General features: G+C 36.8%; 1 protein-coding gene across 1 annotated transcript in view; it reads left to right on the top strand.

Annotated features, from left to right (window-relative positions):
• LOC140148913 (protein fantom-like) overlaps nt 1–16,264 on the top strand; it is a 64,103-nt gene that overhangs the window by 42,955 nt on the left and 4,884 nt on the right. Inside the window, 11 exon segments of the mRNA XM_072171013.1 lie at nt 7,260–7,385; nt 7,787–7,870; nt 8,872–9,120; nt 10,162–10,218; nt 10,593–10,701; nt 11,233–11,441; nt 12,407–12,473; nt 13,067–13,224; nt 14,060–14,252; nt 14,813–14,897; nt 15,677–15,810. Coding sequence (XP_072027114.1) covers nt 7,260–7,385; nt 7,787–7,870; nt 8,872–9,120; nt 10,162–10,218; nt 10,593–10,701; nt 11,233–11,441; nt 12,407–12,473; nt 13,067–13,224; nt 14,060–14,252; nt 14,813–14,897; nt 15,677–15,810 — 1,471 coding nt within the window.

The raw sequence follows: 16,264 nt of genomic DNA, 5'->3' as shown, positions 1-16,264 counted from the left end.
TTGGAATTAAATCATCAATATATTTTTATATTACTTTTTTTAATCAACATTTATAGTAAATGTTATCAATATTTACAGTAAATTTGATCAATATTCCTAAAAAGATGCACTTTGGCAGGTTTAGACATGAAAGTATAGGTTATATTAACTTAAACACTTGTTCAGCTATATAATCCCAGTTAGCTCAATTGGTAGAGCATCAGGCTTTCAATCAAATTATCAATCAAATTTATTTTATCAATCAATATCATACATAGCATAGCATATATAATAATAACATTGAGTACAATAGACATAGTTTAATAAATATAATAACAATTAATAATAAGAGTAAATTGCAATAATATTAACAACAAGATATATTGATAATAATATGTGATGGTTAATATAACTTGAATACATAGTCTATGTAATATATAATATTACTGTTCATGACGTTAATATACAATATATAATAATATGTTTATATGTGGATATAGGCAATTTACAAATCAGATAATTTATCATATATAATAATATATGTAAGCATAAGGTTCCTGGTTCGAATCCCGGTAGGTACTAAGGTAAGTGACTTGTGTAAAATTAAGGTAGTTTGTCTTCGTTGTAAAATAGAGAACCAGGTAATTTAAGACATAAAGTAAGCACAGTATACACAAGTAAATAATCTTTTTTGTTTTGTTTTTCTCATTGGTATGGTTTCCTCTATACTCCTTTGGGGGGGTTGAGCATTTGTCCGAGATGACTCCCAATGAGAGGCATGCATGTTAAGACTCCTGGAGGCAGGGCGGATTTAGAGGGGGCCGCACCCGGCGCGCGCCCCTCTAATTTTTGCAGAGCGGCGCTTGACTTTGTGTATTTTTGCAGAGCGAAGTCTGACTTTGTGTGAGCGCCGAGCCGCCGCGGCATCGGCGCTGGCTCGGCGCCCCCTTTATTAAAAATTCCTGGATCCGCCCCTGGGAGGGGTCAAGTGGGTAGACTCCAATGAGGTGTCATCTAAACTCCCTATGCTAGACTCCTGTATAGGGGTCAAGTAAGCAAGACTCCAATGAGGTGTCGTCTAAACTCTGGTTTAGGGGGGTCGAACGTTTGTCCCTGAGATGACACTCAAGAGAGTCTAGCATGTTTGACTCTAGTCGGAGTCAAGAAGGTAGACTCCAATAAGGTGTAAGTTATACTCAAATTAAAGAGTCTGCTTTAACTAATTTAAGTGTCATCTCAGGTACAGAGCTGGACTCTTGTAAAAGGGTCACTTGGACACTTATGCTCGTCGAGTCACCGGCACTATAGCTTTGAAGTTCAGCGTGTTCTGCATTAGCTTAGCGTTAGGGCCTACTTATAATTTTTTTTTTGAAAGTTATTTCATCATGCCGATAGATTATGCTACTGTGCAGCAGTGCGCTGCAATGCGCCGGTGCTCCTTTGTTAAAAGGGAAATCCCTGATTGGACACAGTCAAAGAGCTTTTAAAATCCATTGAGTAACAACCGGAGGGGACCTTAAATCAAATTTAAATAATCAAATTTAAATACCGTAATAAGTAATGTGCACACCCGTCTTCCAAATCTAGGTATATCAAACACCCAGATTTGGAAGTTAGGCCTATACGAAGTGGTCCTTTGTTACCAAAAATAAATAGATGTTTGAATTGGTGAATTGGCGCAAGGTATGGTACCTTCGTTGTCTGTGTCATGTGTTTTCTCATATTTTAGTATGAATTCAATACAATAAGTAACCACTCGATGAACAATTATTACGGGTATACTCGACTGACAAATTACATTATTTGATTAACAGTTTGAGCAAGTTTGAATGGGATGAAACTGAGTTTGTCTTACTTTCAGAAAATTAATCTAGAAAATTAGATTAGAGGAATCAATTATTTGCGGTCATGGATATTTCGGGGACAAAATTGTGATATAAAGTGAAATAAGTATTAAAATATTGGTATAGCGAGAGCAATAAATATTTTGCGTAAAGCATCCAATTTTATCATTATTATGTTTTGGATCCAATATTTTCACACATCAAGCACCCAGATTTGGAAGTTATACGAAGTGGTCCTTTGTTACCAAAAATAAATAGATGTTTGAATTGGTGCCTTCGTTGCATATTTTAGTATGAATTCAATAAAATAAATACCGTAATCACTCGATGAACAATTAAGACAGGTATACTCGACTGACAAATTACATTGATTTTAATTTTAAGCAAGTTTGAATGGGGTGAAACTGAGTTCGTCTTACTTTCAGAAAATCTAGAAAATTAAATTAGAGGAATTAATTATTTGCGGTTATGGGTATTTCGGGGGCAAAATTGTGATATAAAATTGGATCGATTGAGCCCATTGGTCGAGCATGGTACCAAGATTTTCAAACGCCGTGGCGTTTACTCAGAACAGCAATTTTGCGTATTCGCCACTCTGCCGTATTCATAACGATATGTGACTCCTCGCCACAACTGAGCCCGGATGTCGCCAGTGCCACTATTGAGATATGCTCCATCGAACTTAACAATAAACAATAGGAAAGAAAGGATTTATTGACTGTTTTATTGATTTTTCACTACTTAAATGTCAAGTACTATAGACATGATATACATCATTTTAAAGCTAATTTCAAGCAGAATATTTTGGTTGAATATCTCAAAAATGATGATTGGCGACATCCGGGAATAATTATGCCAGCTTATGTATTAGCGTATGATATAAATCAATAAATATAGGCCGACATTTGTATTAACATCATCGCCTTAAAATTGTTGGCATATTGAGAGGATTAGGACACATCGTACAATGTAAGATGTGCCGTGGTGTTTAAATCAATCATAATTAGTCCGTGATTGACAGGCAAGTTGCAGAAATTAAGAACACAATGAATCATGATAACTGTCAATTACAATGTACAATATATCTGAAACATTATAAAATTATGATTATATAATTAAAATAATAGCATTTCAATTAAAGATATATATCTAATAAGTTATTGTAGAGAGTTGTAACGCGCATATCAAGCTATATGAGGATGAATATATAATTATATGAGACTAATATTTAAAAATTGTTATATCTTTGATTATTTTAGAACATCACAGTTTAGAATGACCAGAAAACTTTCCTGACAGTTGTTACTATAATAATATTTGGCAAAGAATAACCAAATTAAAATTTGACAGAAATCGTATTAATACTGGACTTTAACTAGTTTTGCAAACAAATTATTGCATTTTTCTTCTTCGCGGCACTACCTCCGGGTCTTAATCAAATTGAGAGCATACTAGGCCTACTTGTCAAGCAATCGATCGTACATCAGTGTGTAAGGCACACGGCCGCGGGCCCGGGGACTTGTCAAGCAAGGTACGCCGTCGGTGTGTTCTGGCACTTTTGCGTGCTTTGGTCATGGTACCATTGATTGAACCAGGATTGAACACATATCACACCCGGCGTTTTCGTGGAAGTGGCAGCAAATATCCGCCGCTTGTAACACGCGGTGCAAAAAGCGGGCAAAAGTCAGTGCACAGCACGGAACCCACAAAACATCTCAAGCTGCTGCTGGCGTTTGTTTTGCTAGTTGTGCACAAAATTGCCAAATATATTTTTTTTTTTTCCTTTTAATAGTTTCATTATGTCAAAGAAGATCTTCTCTGATTTAATATGTTTATAGGACTGCAAGTTTTGAAAGTTTTGAACATCAAACTTATTTTAACTGAGTCTGAGTCGGTAAAATAAAAATACACAAAACTCGCAAGAGTAAGAGTTTTTTGTTGTTTTTATTTTCTTTTATATAATGTTTTGTTTTGCCATATATTATATAAATTATTACATAGCTATACTGGCGATTTATAAGTAATTTACATCATGTTTAACACTACTAGTACTATGCACGCTACGGCAACGTTATACACGGTGAGTCAATTGGGGCGAAGTGGTCGTGGTATGTACGTGTATTGGGGCGAACTGGTCGTGGTATGTAATGTGTATTGGGTGAACTTTTTTGGGGCGAATAGGTTTCGGGGTGAGACGTCTCGCATTCCTCGGGATCTACGCCTATGGTGGCATACATTTCTAATGGGGTTGGAAAAAATTCTTGGAAGTAAAGTGAATCCGAAAAATTCTTATCCCCACCCCCTCCCAGGGCTGTCAACTTTTTGGAATTGCTTGGCGTGAGACAGAGGCGTACTTATACCGGGATTTGCCGACTACAATGTTCATTTTGATCCATGATTATTTGAGCCACGGGGCTCGAGAATGTGAAAAAAAGGGGGAGGGGAGGGACAACAAAAAATTTTGACGATGCGTGAGATTTTACTCGTTTTCCAGCTTTTTGCGTGAGATTTACTACTAGGCGTGATATTATACTACCTTGGCGTGAGACCGTGAGAAAGTGACCCAATGCGTTGACAGCCCTGCCCCCGCCCCGGCTCATAACTATTGCACAGCCCCTGAACTCGTTTCCCACACTGTGATTGGTTGTACATCCAGGTTGTAATGTATATACGCATGATATACCAGATATCGACCACAAAGACCACCGCCCGGCGTTACCATGTTTACAACTCGATGCATATGGTATTAATGTACCAATGGTATGGGCTTGTTGACAATATTCCAGAGAAAATCAGCTGTTGCCATGCCATGGTGCTAAATACTAAATTGACTTTTGTACTCGTTCCTGGGGTATATTTCAAAATTTCAAGCCATTTTTGCGATGGATGTTAAATCCGATGATGTACATGTACCTGAATCAGATAGTGAACTGGGATTCCATGGCGGGCCCGCCGCGCTGAGCGCTGGCGGGATCTATGTCAAGGCTGTGTTCATTGAATTGAATTTTCTAGTGAGGTCAGCCAGAATATTAGAGATGCGAACTTTTGGAACAATACCAGCCCCCCGAAGGCGAAAAGCTGCCTTCACCATGATTTTCACTGGTATCTCCGATAGGCTTCGTGGGAGGTTTAATAGCAACAAGAAAGATGATGTTTCGGCTCACGGTAGGCATCAGGCAGGCGAGCTGCAGTGCAGGGCAATGTCCATGGATCGCGCAAGGGATCACTGATCCTTGAGCATGGTCCATCATAGACTTTACGGGTCCATTTTTTGGACAGAATATAATACCAAAGATAAAACGATGACTAGCCTACGTTTTAAAATGGAAATACGATGCAACATTCACTCTAGGGTCTATGGAAAATGGAAAAGATAAATTAATGACCCTATATACCATCGGTGCGCATGTGTTGTCATGATGAGATGGAGAACAAGCATGACAAGTAGGTCTATCTGAAAAGAAAAATGCCGTCATCGGACGATTGTAAAAATAAAAAATTGTAGTGGGAACATGTGCCAAAAGTACGAAAAACACTGCTGAAACGTACAAAATTATGTCTTGAAATGATTATAGCAATACAAGCAATATAAATCAGGTAAGAAATGTGCAAGATACACGTCTTGTGATAATATCTTGCACATGAAGTATGTCGATAATATCAAAATCAATTTAACTTCAACTTGATTCCCCGGTCCCCGCACTCCGTGCATCCGCGGGTATTCATGCTTGTCGGTGAACTTTAAAACACCCCTTTTGCACCTCATTTCGCGAAGTTTTTAGGGAAAAAGACCCTTTTTAGCGATTTCGCGAATTATTTGCCCTTCGACAATACCCCTATTTTAGCTAAAACGCGAACGATATTTCTAATATACCCTTTTCTGGCAGAAACGCGTAGGCTGCTGGATGAAAATGCCCTTTTTTTTAAATTTCGCGAACACGTGCTTTGAAAAACCCCCCTTTTTTGTGTGTTTCGCGAATCGCGTTTCTTCATCTGAAAACACCCCTTATTTCGCAAAATTTTCGACAAGCATGAATACCCGCGGATGCACGGAGTGCGGGGACCGGGCTTCATTCCCAGTGATGTTTCAAGTTGAACTTCTTGTTGATTTTTAAAGCGGGTAGACCTACACGATGTGTCGATCGAATACAATTAATTCAACCTTCAAGGATCGAATCATCAATAGGACCTTTTAAGAAACTTTCATTTTATTTAATTTTAGCATTCCTAGAGTGCAACGAGTGGAGATTCAACACGGCGAAAACCCAGGGCGAAAATGTATCTAACGAGCTGAAGAGTTTGGCTACCTGGCCCGCTAGCATCGGGCCGCTATCTAGGCTTGCTACAGCTGTAGATCGGGGTTTCGCGGCTGGCCTCCATCTATACATAGATGCTTCCACGAGTCCCTGGTTGAGAATGCCTCGATGCCTGGGTACACGCAAACTTTAGTATTGAGATGAAAACCACATAACAACAAACCGTAAATTAGAGCCAAGAATTTTTTTCTTTTTTCCCCCATTAATAGGCGAGGTTCAAAGAAAATAACTAATAATAATTATAGGCCTATCATGAATTTTTAATTATCTTGATCGCTATGTGTGTTTTGAATTGATGTTGTTTAGTTTTCTGTTTTGTTTCAGAAGGAGTCGCTGGGATGTAATAAAATTGAATATTAAATAATTCACATATCGCAAATATATCATAAATTGCATAGTTTCACTAAAATAGATGATAATATCCACAACCATAGGATGGTGATAGCAATAACTAAATAATTATCACGACATGGCATGGGTTCACATTTTACTTGGCTATTTATATGATTGATATATAATTCTTACACCGATCTGGAGAATGCAATATTAAAACCTGGCAATAAAGTCGCTGGTTACTGTAACAGTAAACAGTTATATTCATCCATTTATCACACATTTACACCTTCCTAGAATCTTTTAACAGTTATATTGACCCATGATTTAAGCCAGAGTAATCACTGCCAATTGTTTATTCAATGTGCACGGTGCAGAGGTCCGTCGTACTGCAGCGTACCGCGACTGGTGCCACTACTATTATTGACCATTGATTTTATCGGAACACCTACGAGGTGCTAATTGCCACAATCAGACATGTGAAAAAATGGGACGAGGTACGCCCCACTTTGCGGGATCCCGCTAAAAGCCTTAACGAGACTGGGTAGGACGTATAAATAATATTGTCAGTCTACCTAAGACCAGTTGACCTTCTGCATTCATGTCTAGATTTCCAATGTGCATATACTGTCATGTTTAAATGTACACCACACACATTCACAAGCAGTGGCATATCTTGCAATGGGGGCATTTGGACCCCTCCTGGTGGTAGACCCCCCCCCCCCCCAGCTGCCCTTCTAGTGTGAAAGTCTAGTTATGCCACTTTAATGTTTTCTTGTTTCTTCAGAGTTTAGAAGTGTACGTATTTGATGATGCTGATCCAGAGGATACATCTTACATTGGTGTAGCAAAGATACCACTCATTAGTTTAGCTCATAATAAACCTATTAGAGGAACATTTGAACTCAAACAGGTGAGTCATTATACTATACCGATTTTCACTCTGATGTGGCAGTGACGCCAATGCGATGAAGCAGCTGTTTTGGTCACGCATGTATATGATATCTTTAAGCGTGGGTGTGTTTACGCCAGCGCTTTGAGCGAATACTAGCTGTGTCTAATTAAATGCGCACTGACCTCACTGCCACATCGGGGTGAAAAATGGTGTAAGTGAGTTACATCATACATTTAGCATGCTGCAAAACCATATAAAGAAACATTTGAATTCAGCAAATGAAATAACTAGTTGGCATAATTTGTTGACATGTAGATCTGCATACAATGTAGCACAAGAGTCTAGTATTGTACATGCTCTATTATATGGATTTATTGTGGTTTGTTGCTAATATTTTATTTATGTAATTTTGTTTTCAGGGAAATGATAAAACTACAGGTACATTAGATGTTTTGTTGAAATGGCATTATACTTACATGGCACCCAAGATGACATCAGATAAGGTTTGTACATTGCTCAATGTATGCTTAACTATGTATATTGATATGTACATTGTACATTGTTCATAGGGTTTGCTAGCCAAGGAGGTTGTGGGAGGAAGGCAAGGGATAGAAGAATTAGGGACATAACCCAGCACAGACTGATGTGGCACAGTCTTGAAACAAAATTCCTGTCAAACAGACCTTGAAGTAACTTTTCTAACTTGTGTTGCAAAATTTCTCTTTATATTTGAAGTTTAGAGTGTAATGATTATTTAGAGGGAGTATAGGTACAAGAGAATGCTTAATCATCCAGAAAGATGTAACCACATATACCAAACCAAATAGGATAAAAGGAAATTGAGGGCTAATCGTTTGATGAAGTGTGTGAGATAAACTTGATATGCTCAATCTGCTTATGTCACTGCATAATCTGCAAAGCACAATGATAGTAACCATTGCTTAAAGAAAGGGAAATGCTACACCATGTGTAATTTGTTAGACATGAACAATACACCCGCATGCATACGCACACTTCATAGGTCCATATGAACTGCAGAAACTTTGCAAATGCTGAGGGTGTATGTAGTTTATAGATCTAGCATACTGCAATTTTAGAGTTGTATCCCAACAGGTAAAACTAGAGTACACATTACACTAGGATACAGCATAATTAAAAGTCTGATATAGAAAATTGTTGAAGTCAACTTTTGGGTATGTAGTGCAGCATTTGATAAAGAACATCATAAAGAATTGACATGATTAGGCTGTGCACATGCCTTTGCATGTAGTAGGACTTATTTGTCTGTAGACTCTCCATGTAGTAAAATTGTTTGATTGATAAGATAAAGTTTCAGTAAACCATAAAACTAAATAAACAAATTAAACAAATTATTTAGAACAATCAAACTCACTTCGTATTAGTACATGACACCTACTCTGAAAGAATACTTCAAGGACCATTTGTGCCACAAACAGTGACACATCCAAATAACATATCTGTTTTGACCTATTTTCTTGTTCAGCCAACACCTAAACCAGGTTCTGTGAAGAAGCCAATGAGTCATTTAGCTCAAGGTGCACCAGCATTAGTCTCCAAGAAAGTCTCACCATCTCCCATTAAACCAGCACCAAGATCAGTGAATATTACAGCAAGTCCATTAGCTACATCTACGCCATCTGGAGTGAAGACCGAGGCTAAGCGAGACATGTCAGCAGAGCGTGTAGGTCAGGATGATGATGAGTCAATTGTTATGAAGCCAATACCTCCAAAGGTAAGAGAAAGTGGACCTGCTTAAGTTTGTAATTTACAATGAAGTAGATGTTAATTTGTTTAATTATGACAATTGTGATAGACTTATGATAAAATGCTGTAATGCCTAATTTGGCAGGGAATGGAAATAATAAATTCAACTAGTTTTGTGTTTCCTTCAGAGATCAAAGTTGATTCCTCATAAATCATCAGTTGTAATTTTCTATTGTGTACTATTCTATACTTTGTTCAACTCCTACAAGCTGATTTAAAAAGAAGTAAACTCATGTTTGAGGGGCTGTAACTACAGATCTATAAGGAATCCGTCGTAAATGTCACACCCATTTGAATAAAAACATTTATTTTAGTAGCTGCACACAACTGATTGATTTTTATCCATTTCTATTTTGCTGAATCAATAAAACTTTACAGGATTTATTGTTGAAATGACAACTTTTGCTCTTAATTAATATTCAACAAATAATGCAAATAGTAAACTTCTAAAACATAAGTATTGACATCATTAAATGAATAAAATTGCAAGTAAATATTGGGTATCTTGTGCCTCTTGGACTGTTACATTTTTGGTACACATGGTTACCTTAAGTTCTCTTTATAAAAACTTTTACTTGATGCATGCAAGTATGATTCACGATGCAGTTCTTGTGCAAACATCACTGCAAAATAGTTCATAACAATTATATAAAAATAATGTTGCACTGTTTGATATAAATTCATACAAATAAATATATTGCATGATAATCTGGGAAAGCTAGTTTTACCATATTGGTAAGGTTCAAAAATAATTGTACACATTCGTCCGTTTGTCACATGTTAAAAATGTGCCTTACCAATCAATACACTAGGTACATGGTGTGCCTCAAGAACTTTTGCAAAGTGATGAGTACATAATAACTGTGGGCTTTCTTGACGTGCGCAGTAACAACAACCAAAGAAGTGGGTTTTTTTTGTGCATATTATCAGTTGAACAAAGTATAGTCCAGTCTTGTGTTTGTCATTCACAAAATGGTGCAAATTGTTTACTTGTTCTTTCTATTTACAGGAGCCACGTAGGGCAGTCATTCAGTCTCAACCAATGATATCAGTTACACCACCTCCAGTAAGTAATAAAATATCAATATCAGATGAGGTTATGAATTACTATTTGCATAAGGTCATGATACAATTGCATTACATGTGCTGTAGTTGCCATATCTTGATGGCCAGCACAAAGTATTTGAACAGCTAGTTTTAATCGTTTGAAGAGGATTTCATGTCAGAGTAAGTAGAAGGTGATCATTGGATTATGAATGTTTCTAATCCTTTTTACTTGAGATGTCAAGTTTGTATAACAAGAATAACAGCATCATTTTTGTATCAGGTTTAACAGTGAGTGTTTGGGCCCTTGTGTAAGAAGACATAGTGATCATTTGAATCTTCACTTGACAGTGTAATAGTGATTAAAGGACATTTTTTCAACCTTGCATTTGATAGGATGAGATTCCTAGTGTAGAGAATGATGATGTAAGTGAGGAGAAACCAGCATCCACTGTGAATGGGGACCAGCAAGATACAACACCATTTGATAGTGAAGAGGAACTAGGTATGAATGAATGTTACAACAGACAATTGAACATTTTGCCTCAGTGATACTGATTAATTTAACGAGTTTGCAGGCATGTTTCAATAAAAATGTATGTAGTAACACTTAATGAACTCATTATTGATGTGGACTTGTTTATAGTCAGATTAAGGAGTAGTCAGTGAATAGATCAAAGATAGTCAGGAGTGATGACAAATAAACACCAGGGGCTGGCCCTCTGCCATGTTTGAATATTGTTAAAGAAAACATAGTGTACCTAATTTGATTCATAGTGCATATGTCTGCGATCTCAATAAACACTGCACAATGCTCATGCCTCAAAAGTTCTCATTGATTTTTTGCCTTTGCTGGTAAATGCCATACAATATATTAATCTTGATACATGATAATCAAATATGGTGAATTTTTTCATAGCATTAAGCACAGTGTATTATAGCATCAGGAATACCCCAATATAACCTCTATGGTTTACTATGAAACTAATAATTGAGTTAGATGGTGTGAATTTACCTATTTTAACCTCTGCCACAGAACCTGTCAACCAAACTCCAGCTCCAGTCACTGAACCATCTGGTGATGATGAAGACAAGATGTTTGAGGAAGAGATGATGAGGGGTGAGGAAACAAAAGATGACAAGGCAGTGGAAGAGGAGATGGAGGAAGATGAGGAGGAGGAGGGGGAAGATGAGGATCTTATTGCCAAGGAGATGGAAAATCAGTTCGGGGAGAAAACATCACAGGTTAGTTAGATGATTACTGTACCATTGTCTTATGGTACACTATGTATTATATACCATATTCATAGATTCTTGTTGTTTGATTGGTTAAAACTGTGTCACATGGCATGAAATAGTTTTAACTATTCTTGAGTTGAAAGGTTGTTGCCATGGCAGCGGGAAATAGTTGTACTATTCGCCGGGCAATAGTAGTACTATTTCCTGCTATCATGGCAACAACCTAACTGTCTCACTGTGCTCACTGCTTTACACAGAGATGACATACGCCATAAACATGCCAACTCATTTGTGGCTTGTGTGTGACATTTCCAAAAATAGTGGTTCCTTGTGTAAATATTTAGTAAAAAAAGTCTATGTGTGAGGTATATAAAACAAATATTGATTGCCCTTTAGTCAGCCAATGGTCAAAAATATTGCTCATGATCTCAAAACAGTACTATTTTCCCTTAACTTCGCTTTGTGAAAAAAGTACCGTTTTGAGATCACTCGGAGCAATAGTTTTGACCATTCACAGCAAGGGCAGCCAATATTTCTGAAAAAGCTGTAATGGATATGATACACATAACATACGCATGAAGTAATTTATGCACTTTGTTCTCTCTATCAATCAGGTATACATATTCATTATAATAAGATATCAAGAAAGAATATAAAGAAATAACTTTGTGACATGGAAATTAAATATTTAGGACTCATTAGTAAGGACTCGGTGATCTGGAAATCTCATTCATGAAAATAATTTCAGTAGGTGCCATTGGAATACATTTTGTCATGCATCTCCAGGTTTACCAAGAGCTCAACATTTGCACTTTGAATACCAGCAAATTCAGCAACAAGTATGTTTTGTTTTAAGAAAGTGTGCACAGGGAAAAGACTAAGAAAGTTTGACCTTGTTGGCATCACAAAAAGGAAACACTTCAATAATGAATTGTCTTTCCTGTTTTCTTTCTTTCCTTTGTTTTTCCCAGCTGAATGAGAAAACAGGAAAATATGATGATACAATGTTTGGAGATGAGCCAGAACCAGACCAGGAAGGTAATTATGTCTTATATTTGACACCATCAAGTTAGCCCAGTAATTTTTAAAATGTTACCTGCCCACTCACAACATTTAACCACCTAACATTGGGACTTCTTAGATTCCTCTACTCACTTGAATGCAATGATATGTGCTACTGGCATGCAGGTATGTGTCAGAGTAGGACTGATTACTCTTAAGCATGTTGTAACAAGTCTGATTTCCACTTGGAATTAGGAAGAATGGAATAAGTTTGAAATACCCTTCACACTTATATTTTACGGAATAAAGTGCTTTATAACATATGGTGTGAAGGGTATTCTGGTATTATGTGTGATACCGTAAACGTTTGCCTAATGGCGCACCTGGCCTCCTTTGCCTTGGGGTAAATTTCATGTACAAATAGAAAGCTCCCTCTAAAAATCCCAACAAGAATTAAGGGTATGTGCCCTAATTTGCTGGTGGGATTTTATGGGAGGGCACTTTTAGTTTGTGTCTAAAATTCCAGTTATGTCAAGGGAGTTTATAGCGCCATTAGGCGAACATTTATGGTAGAATAGTTTCAGCATAAATGACACAAAAGTGATGTTTCTTTCCCCTTTGTCAATTAGATGATGACTCATCCATTGGGGAGGAGGTTGATATTCCAGTAGCTTCCGAGGATGAGCAAGAGAGCGGTGATGAAGTAAAAACAGATGATGAGATGTCAGCTGATAGTGATGCTGTTGTCATGACACCAGCCATGCATAGACCACCATCAACACAAGCAGTATGTTGCTGTAAAACACTCCATTCTCACCCCACTAAAAATGTTCACAAATAAGTACTAAATCACAAACAAAATTATCTAATGTATCCCCTTTTTTGCCAACTGACATAGGTCATCCACTACAATAATTCAACAGCCAATTGGTGAAAATCAAATATCCACTTTTTATTGATATTGACTAAATGTCACCTGGACTTCTTGCTTTAAATGCTTTAGTGTCTTGTTGAGTTTAACCATTGGTTTTATCTATGCACATTTTGAACTTCATTTAGCAGAAAAGATCTAGTCTTTTGTTTTTCATTCAAAAATATGAATGTTGATTACAGCTTGTTGTTCTTTATATTGGCAAGCATTCTTGACCATCACACTGGTGAGACTTGTAATACAAGTTGTATTATTTTCAAATTCTGTTCCAGTTTACTGATTCATGCTATACACCCTCAAACCAACTCATTTGTGGTTATTTGCCTTATATCTTAAAAGTGTGTGACCAGATCAACAGCCCCCAGTTTCTTCATACTAAGATATTTGGTATGAGAATAAATTTAATTTTTTTCTCATTACCTCAGTACAATTTAATGCCAAAGTTATGTTTTGTTTAGATGGTGTGAACAAAAATGTGGTACATAGAGGTGAACACCAACGGATATGTACTATCCTATGGGGCATTGTTTTTCATGTGATTACTTCTCATATCATAACAACTGGAGCAAATATACAACTTAAAATTAGGAAATAGATTGTTTTAATGGTGTGTCTCCATATAAAAAGAATATGGAATATAAAAAAGCTAACCACCACCCACCTTTAATATGCTTCCTCTTTGGCTTGACAGAACAATGACATAGTTACAGTTACAGTATCCCACCTGAGCCTTGAACCAGACACCCCTATTATGGACAGTGACATGGTACAGAGACTTTATGTGGAGTACAGATTCCTAGGAATAGCACCGGAAGAATTGGAGACACCATTCTCTCTGCCCAAACCAAAACCATATCATCACCTTGTATATAACTTCAAAAAAGGTAAACATTTAATATTAAAAGTTAAATTATGGCATTTTGATCCATTCTTGTCACCAATGTTTCTGCAAGTACTATACATATCAGTCCATTTAAAGTGTAAAGTTTCCAATTTGCACAAGAATTTAGATAATCAGTAACCTAAAGTATAATCAGTACCAAATAGATAGGTAAATCAGGATTAACAAGAGCGACCTCAACAGGGATGCGGGAGGTACTACCTGCCCGCATTGTGTACAACTCTCTTCTGAGCCGGCTGACACCGTCTGGTGTCAGTGGCTCAGAATAGCCAACAGCGCCCCCACTTGCCAAATATTGGGGCTGAAGACGTCCAAGAGAATACTGGATGAAAGCTTCCTCTCGGTAAGCAATTTCAAGTTTGTGAGAAATAAGAAAAGTTAAACACAGATAGGTAAATTACTTATCAGAAGAGAGAGCGACTTTTATCCAACTTAGATTTTATCTAACACTAAGGTTTATCTTTTGCATTGAGATTTATCTTTTGTATATTTTCAAGTTATACAATCAATGAATTTGCTTGCTTTGATTTTACAATTTTCTAGTCTTTCATGTTGATGTTGAACATAACAAATTACGGCGAGATTACTTGGCTAGCATGCTACTTCCTCAGGACCCATCAGATGGAAAGTAAGTACAGGTGTCACGGTTATCTATTTTTGTCAGCACTTATATGTGGCATTAGCCAGATAGAGAGTCATAAAGAACACAAGTAACTGCCCAATGTGCAAAAGAATTGAAAATCACACTATTCTTTAAACAGGCAAGAATTATTCGGTTTTTGTTATTGTGCATCCCAACTTACGCCCACTTAAATTGACAAATGTGCGTCAGACACCCAATTATACGTAAAGTGCTGTTCGCATAGGTGCTGCACCCAGCTGTGTATATGTCATTTACGATGTTATGAGTCCTGCCTATTACAACTGATCAGAGTATAGACTAAATGTAAAGATGAATCAATAATATTATAAATTGATTGTGATTGGATAATTGACACATGTGGTCAATAATCCAGGGCATAAGGTAATCAATAGCGAGGGATCTTAAATTATGACAATGTGTGGCAGAAACAGGTTTTATTAGGAGGCTCTCTGATATAAAGATACACTAAACTGGTTTACAGCAAGGATGCTTTTTCAGATTCTTTTTTCAAAGTGTGCCAAATAATCTTGAAAATGTGCCAATTATTTATAATTATTTTATATCAAAGTTTGAGAAAATATCTGCAAAAGAAACAGTTTTGCATTGATTGTTTAAATTTAGAGCCTGTTCAAAATGGGGTTACTTTTTTTCTTGGGGGGGCTCTGTTTTCACAATCCAATCCCAGCTGCATATTGACCTTGCACCTTTGGTGTCAAAACGTTTGGTCATAATGACTTTCATTAATTTTGTTCTTTTCTTGCTAGGATTCGGTTTACAGTTGTCAGTGAGCCACCTGAGGATCAACAGGATTTGGAATGCGAAGATGTTGGCTATGCATATGTGGATATACGAGATATGTTAAAAGAGGGCAAAGATGTGATGGAACAAGATATTGATAGTAAGTGAAGATGAAAAGCAATTAGTCTCTGATTGAACCATGATTATTTCCATCTTTCATCAATTTCAATTTTGATGAAAATCACATTTGTAATAGCTACAGAATTGATGATGATATCAAGCTAAAGCTATTGTATGTAGCACCCCTCCTCTCCACAAACACCCCACACCCCCACATCCAACCATTTTATTGGGTGTTACAGTTCGTAAGTTATGTGTCAAAAATTATTTTTATTAATAACCTGAAAACCATAACTTTTTTTGTAACAGAGATTTGGCCAAATACCCTTTGCATTAGAATTAAGCTTTGTAATTAGAAACAAGTCCACCATGTGTAACCATTAACTTACATCATTTTGAAATGAATATCCATTCAATTTTTTGTCCCAGCTTTCCCATTTTGTCAAATACACATTAAAGTTTGAAATTGAAAGTTAATCATCAATATATGATAA

The sequence above is a fragment of the Amphiura filiformis genome, chromosome 3 (genome assembly GCF_039555335.1).
Source record: "Amphiura filiformis chromosome 3, Afil_fr2py, whole genome shotgun sequence".
Taxonomy (NCBI): domain Eukaryota; kingdom Metazoa; phylum Echinodermata; class Ophiuroidea; order Amphilepidida; family Amphiuridae; genus Amphiura; species Amphiura filiformis.
The sequence above is the reverse complement of the archived record's forward strand: the minus strand, read 5'-3'. Positions and strand labels throughout refer to the sequence as shown.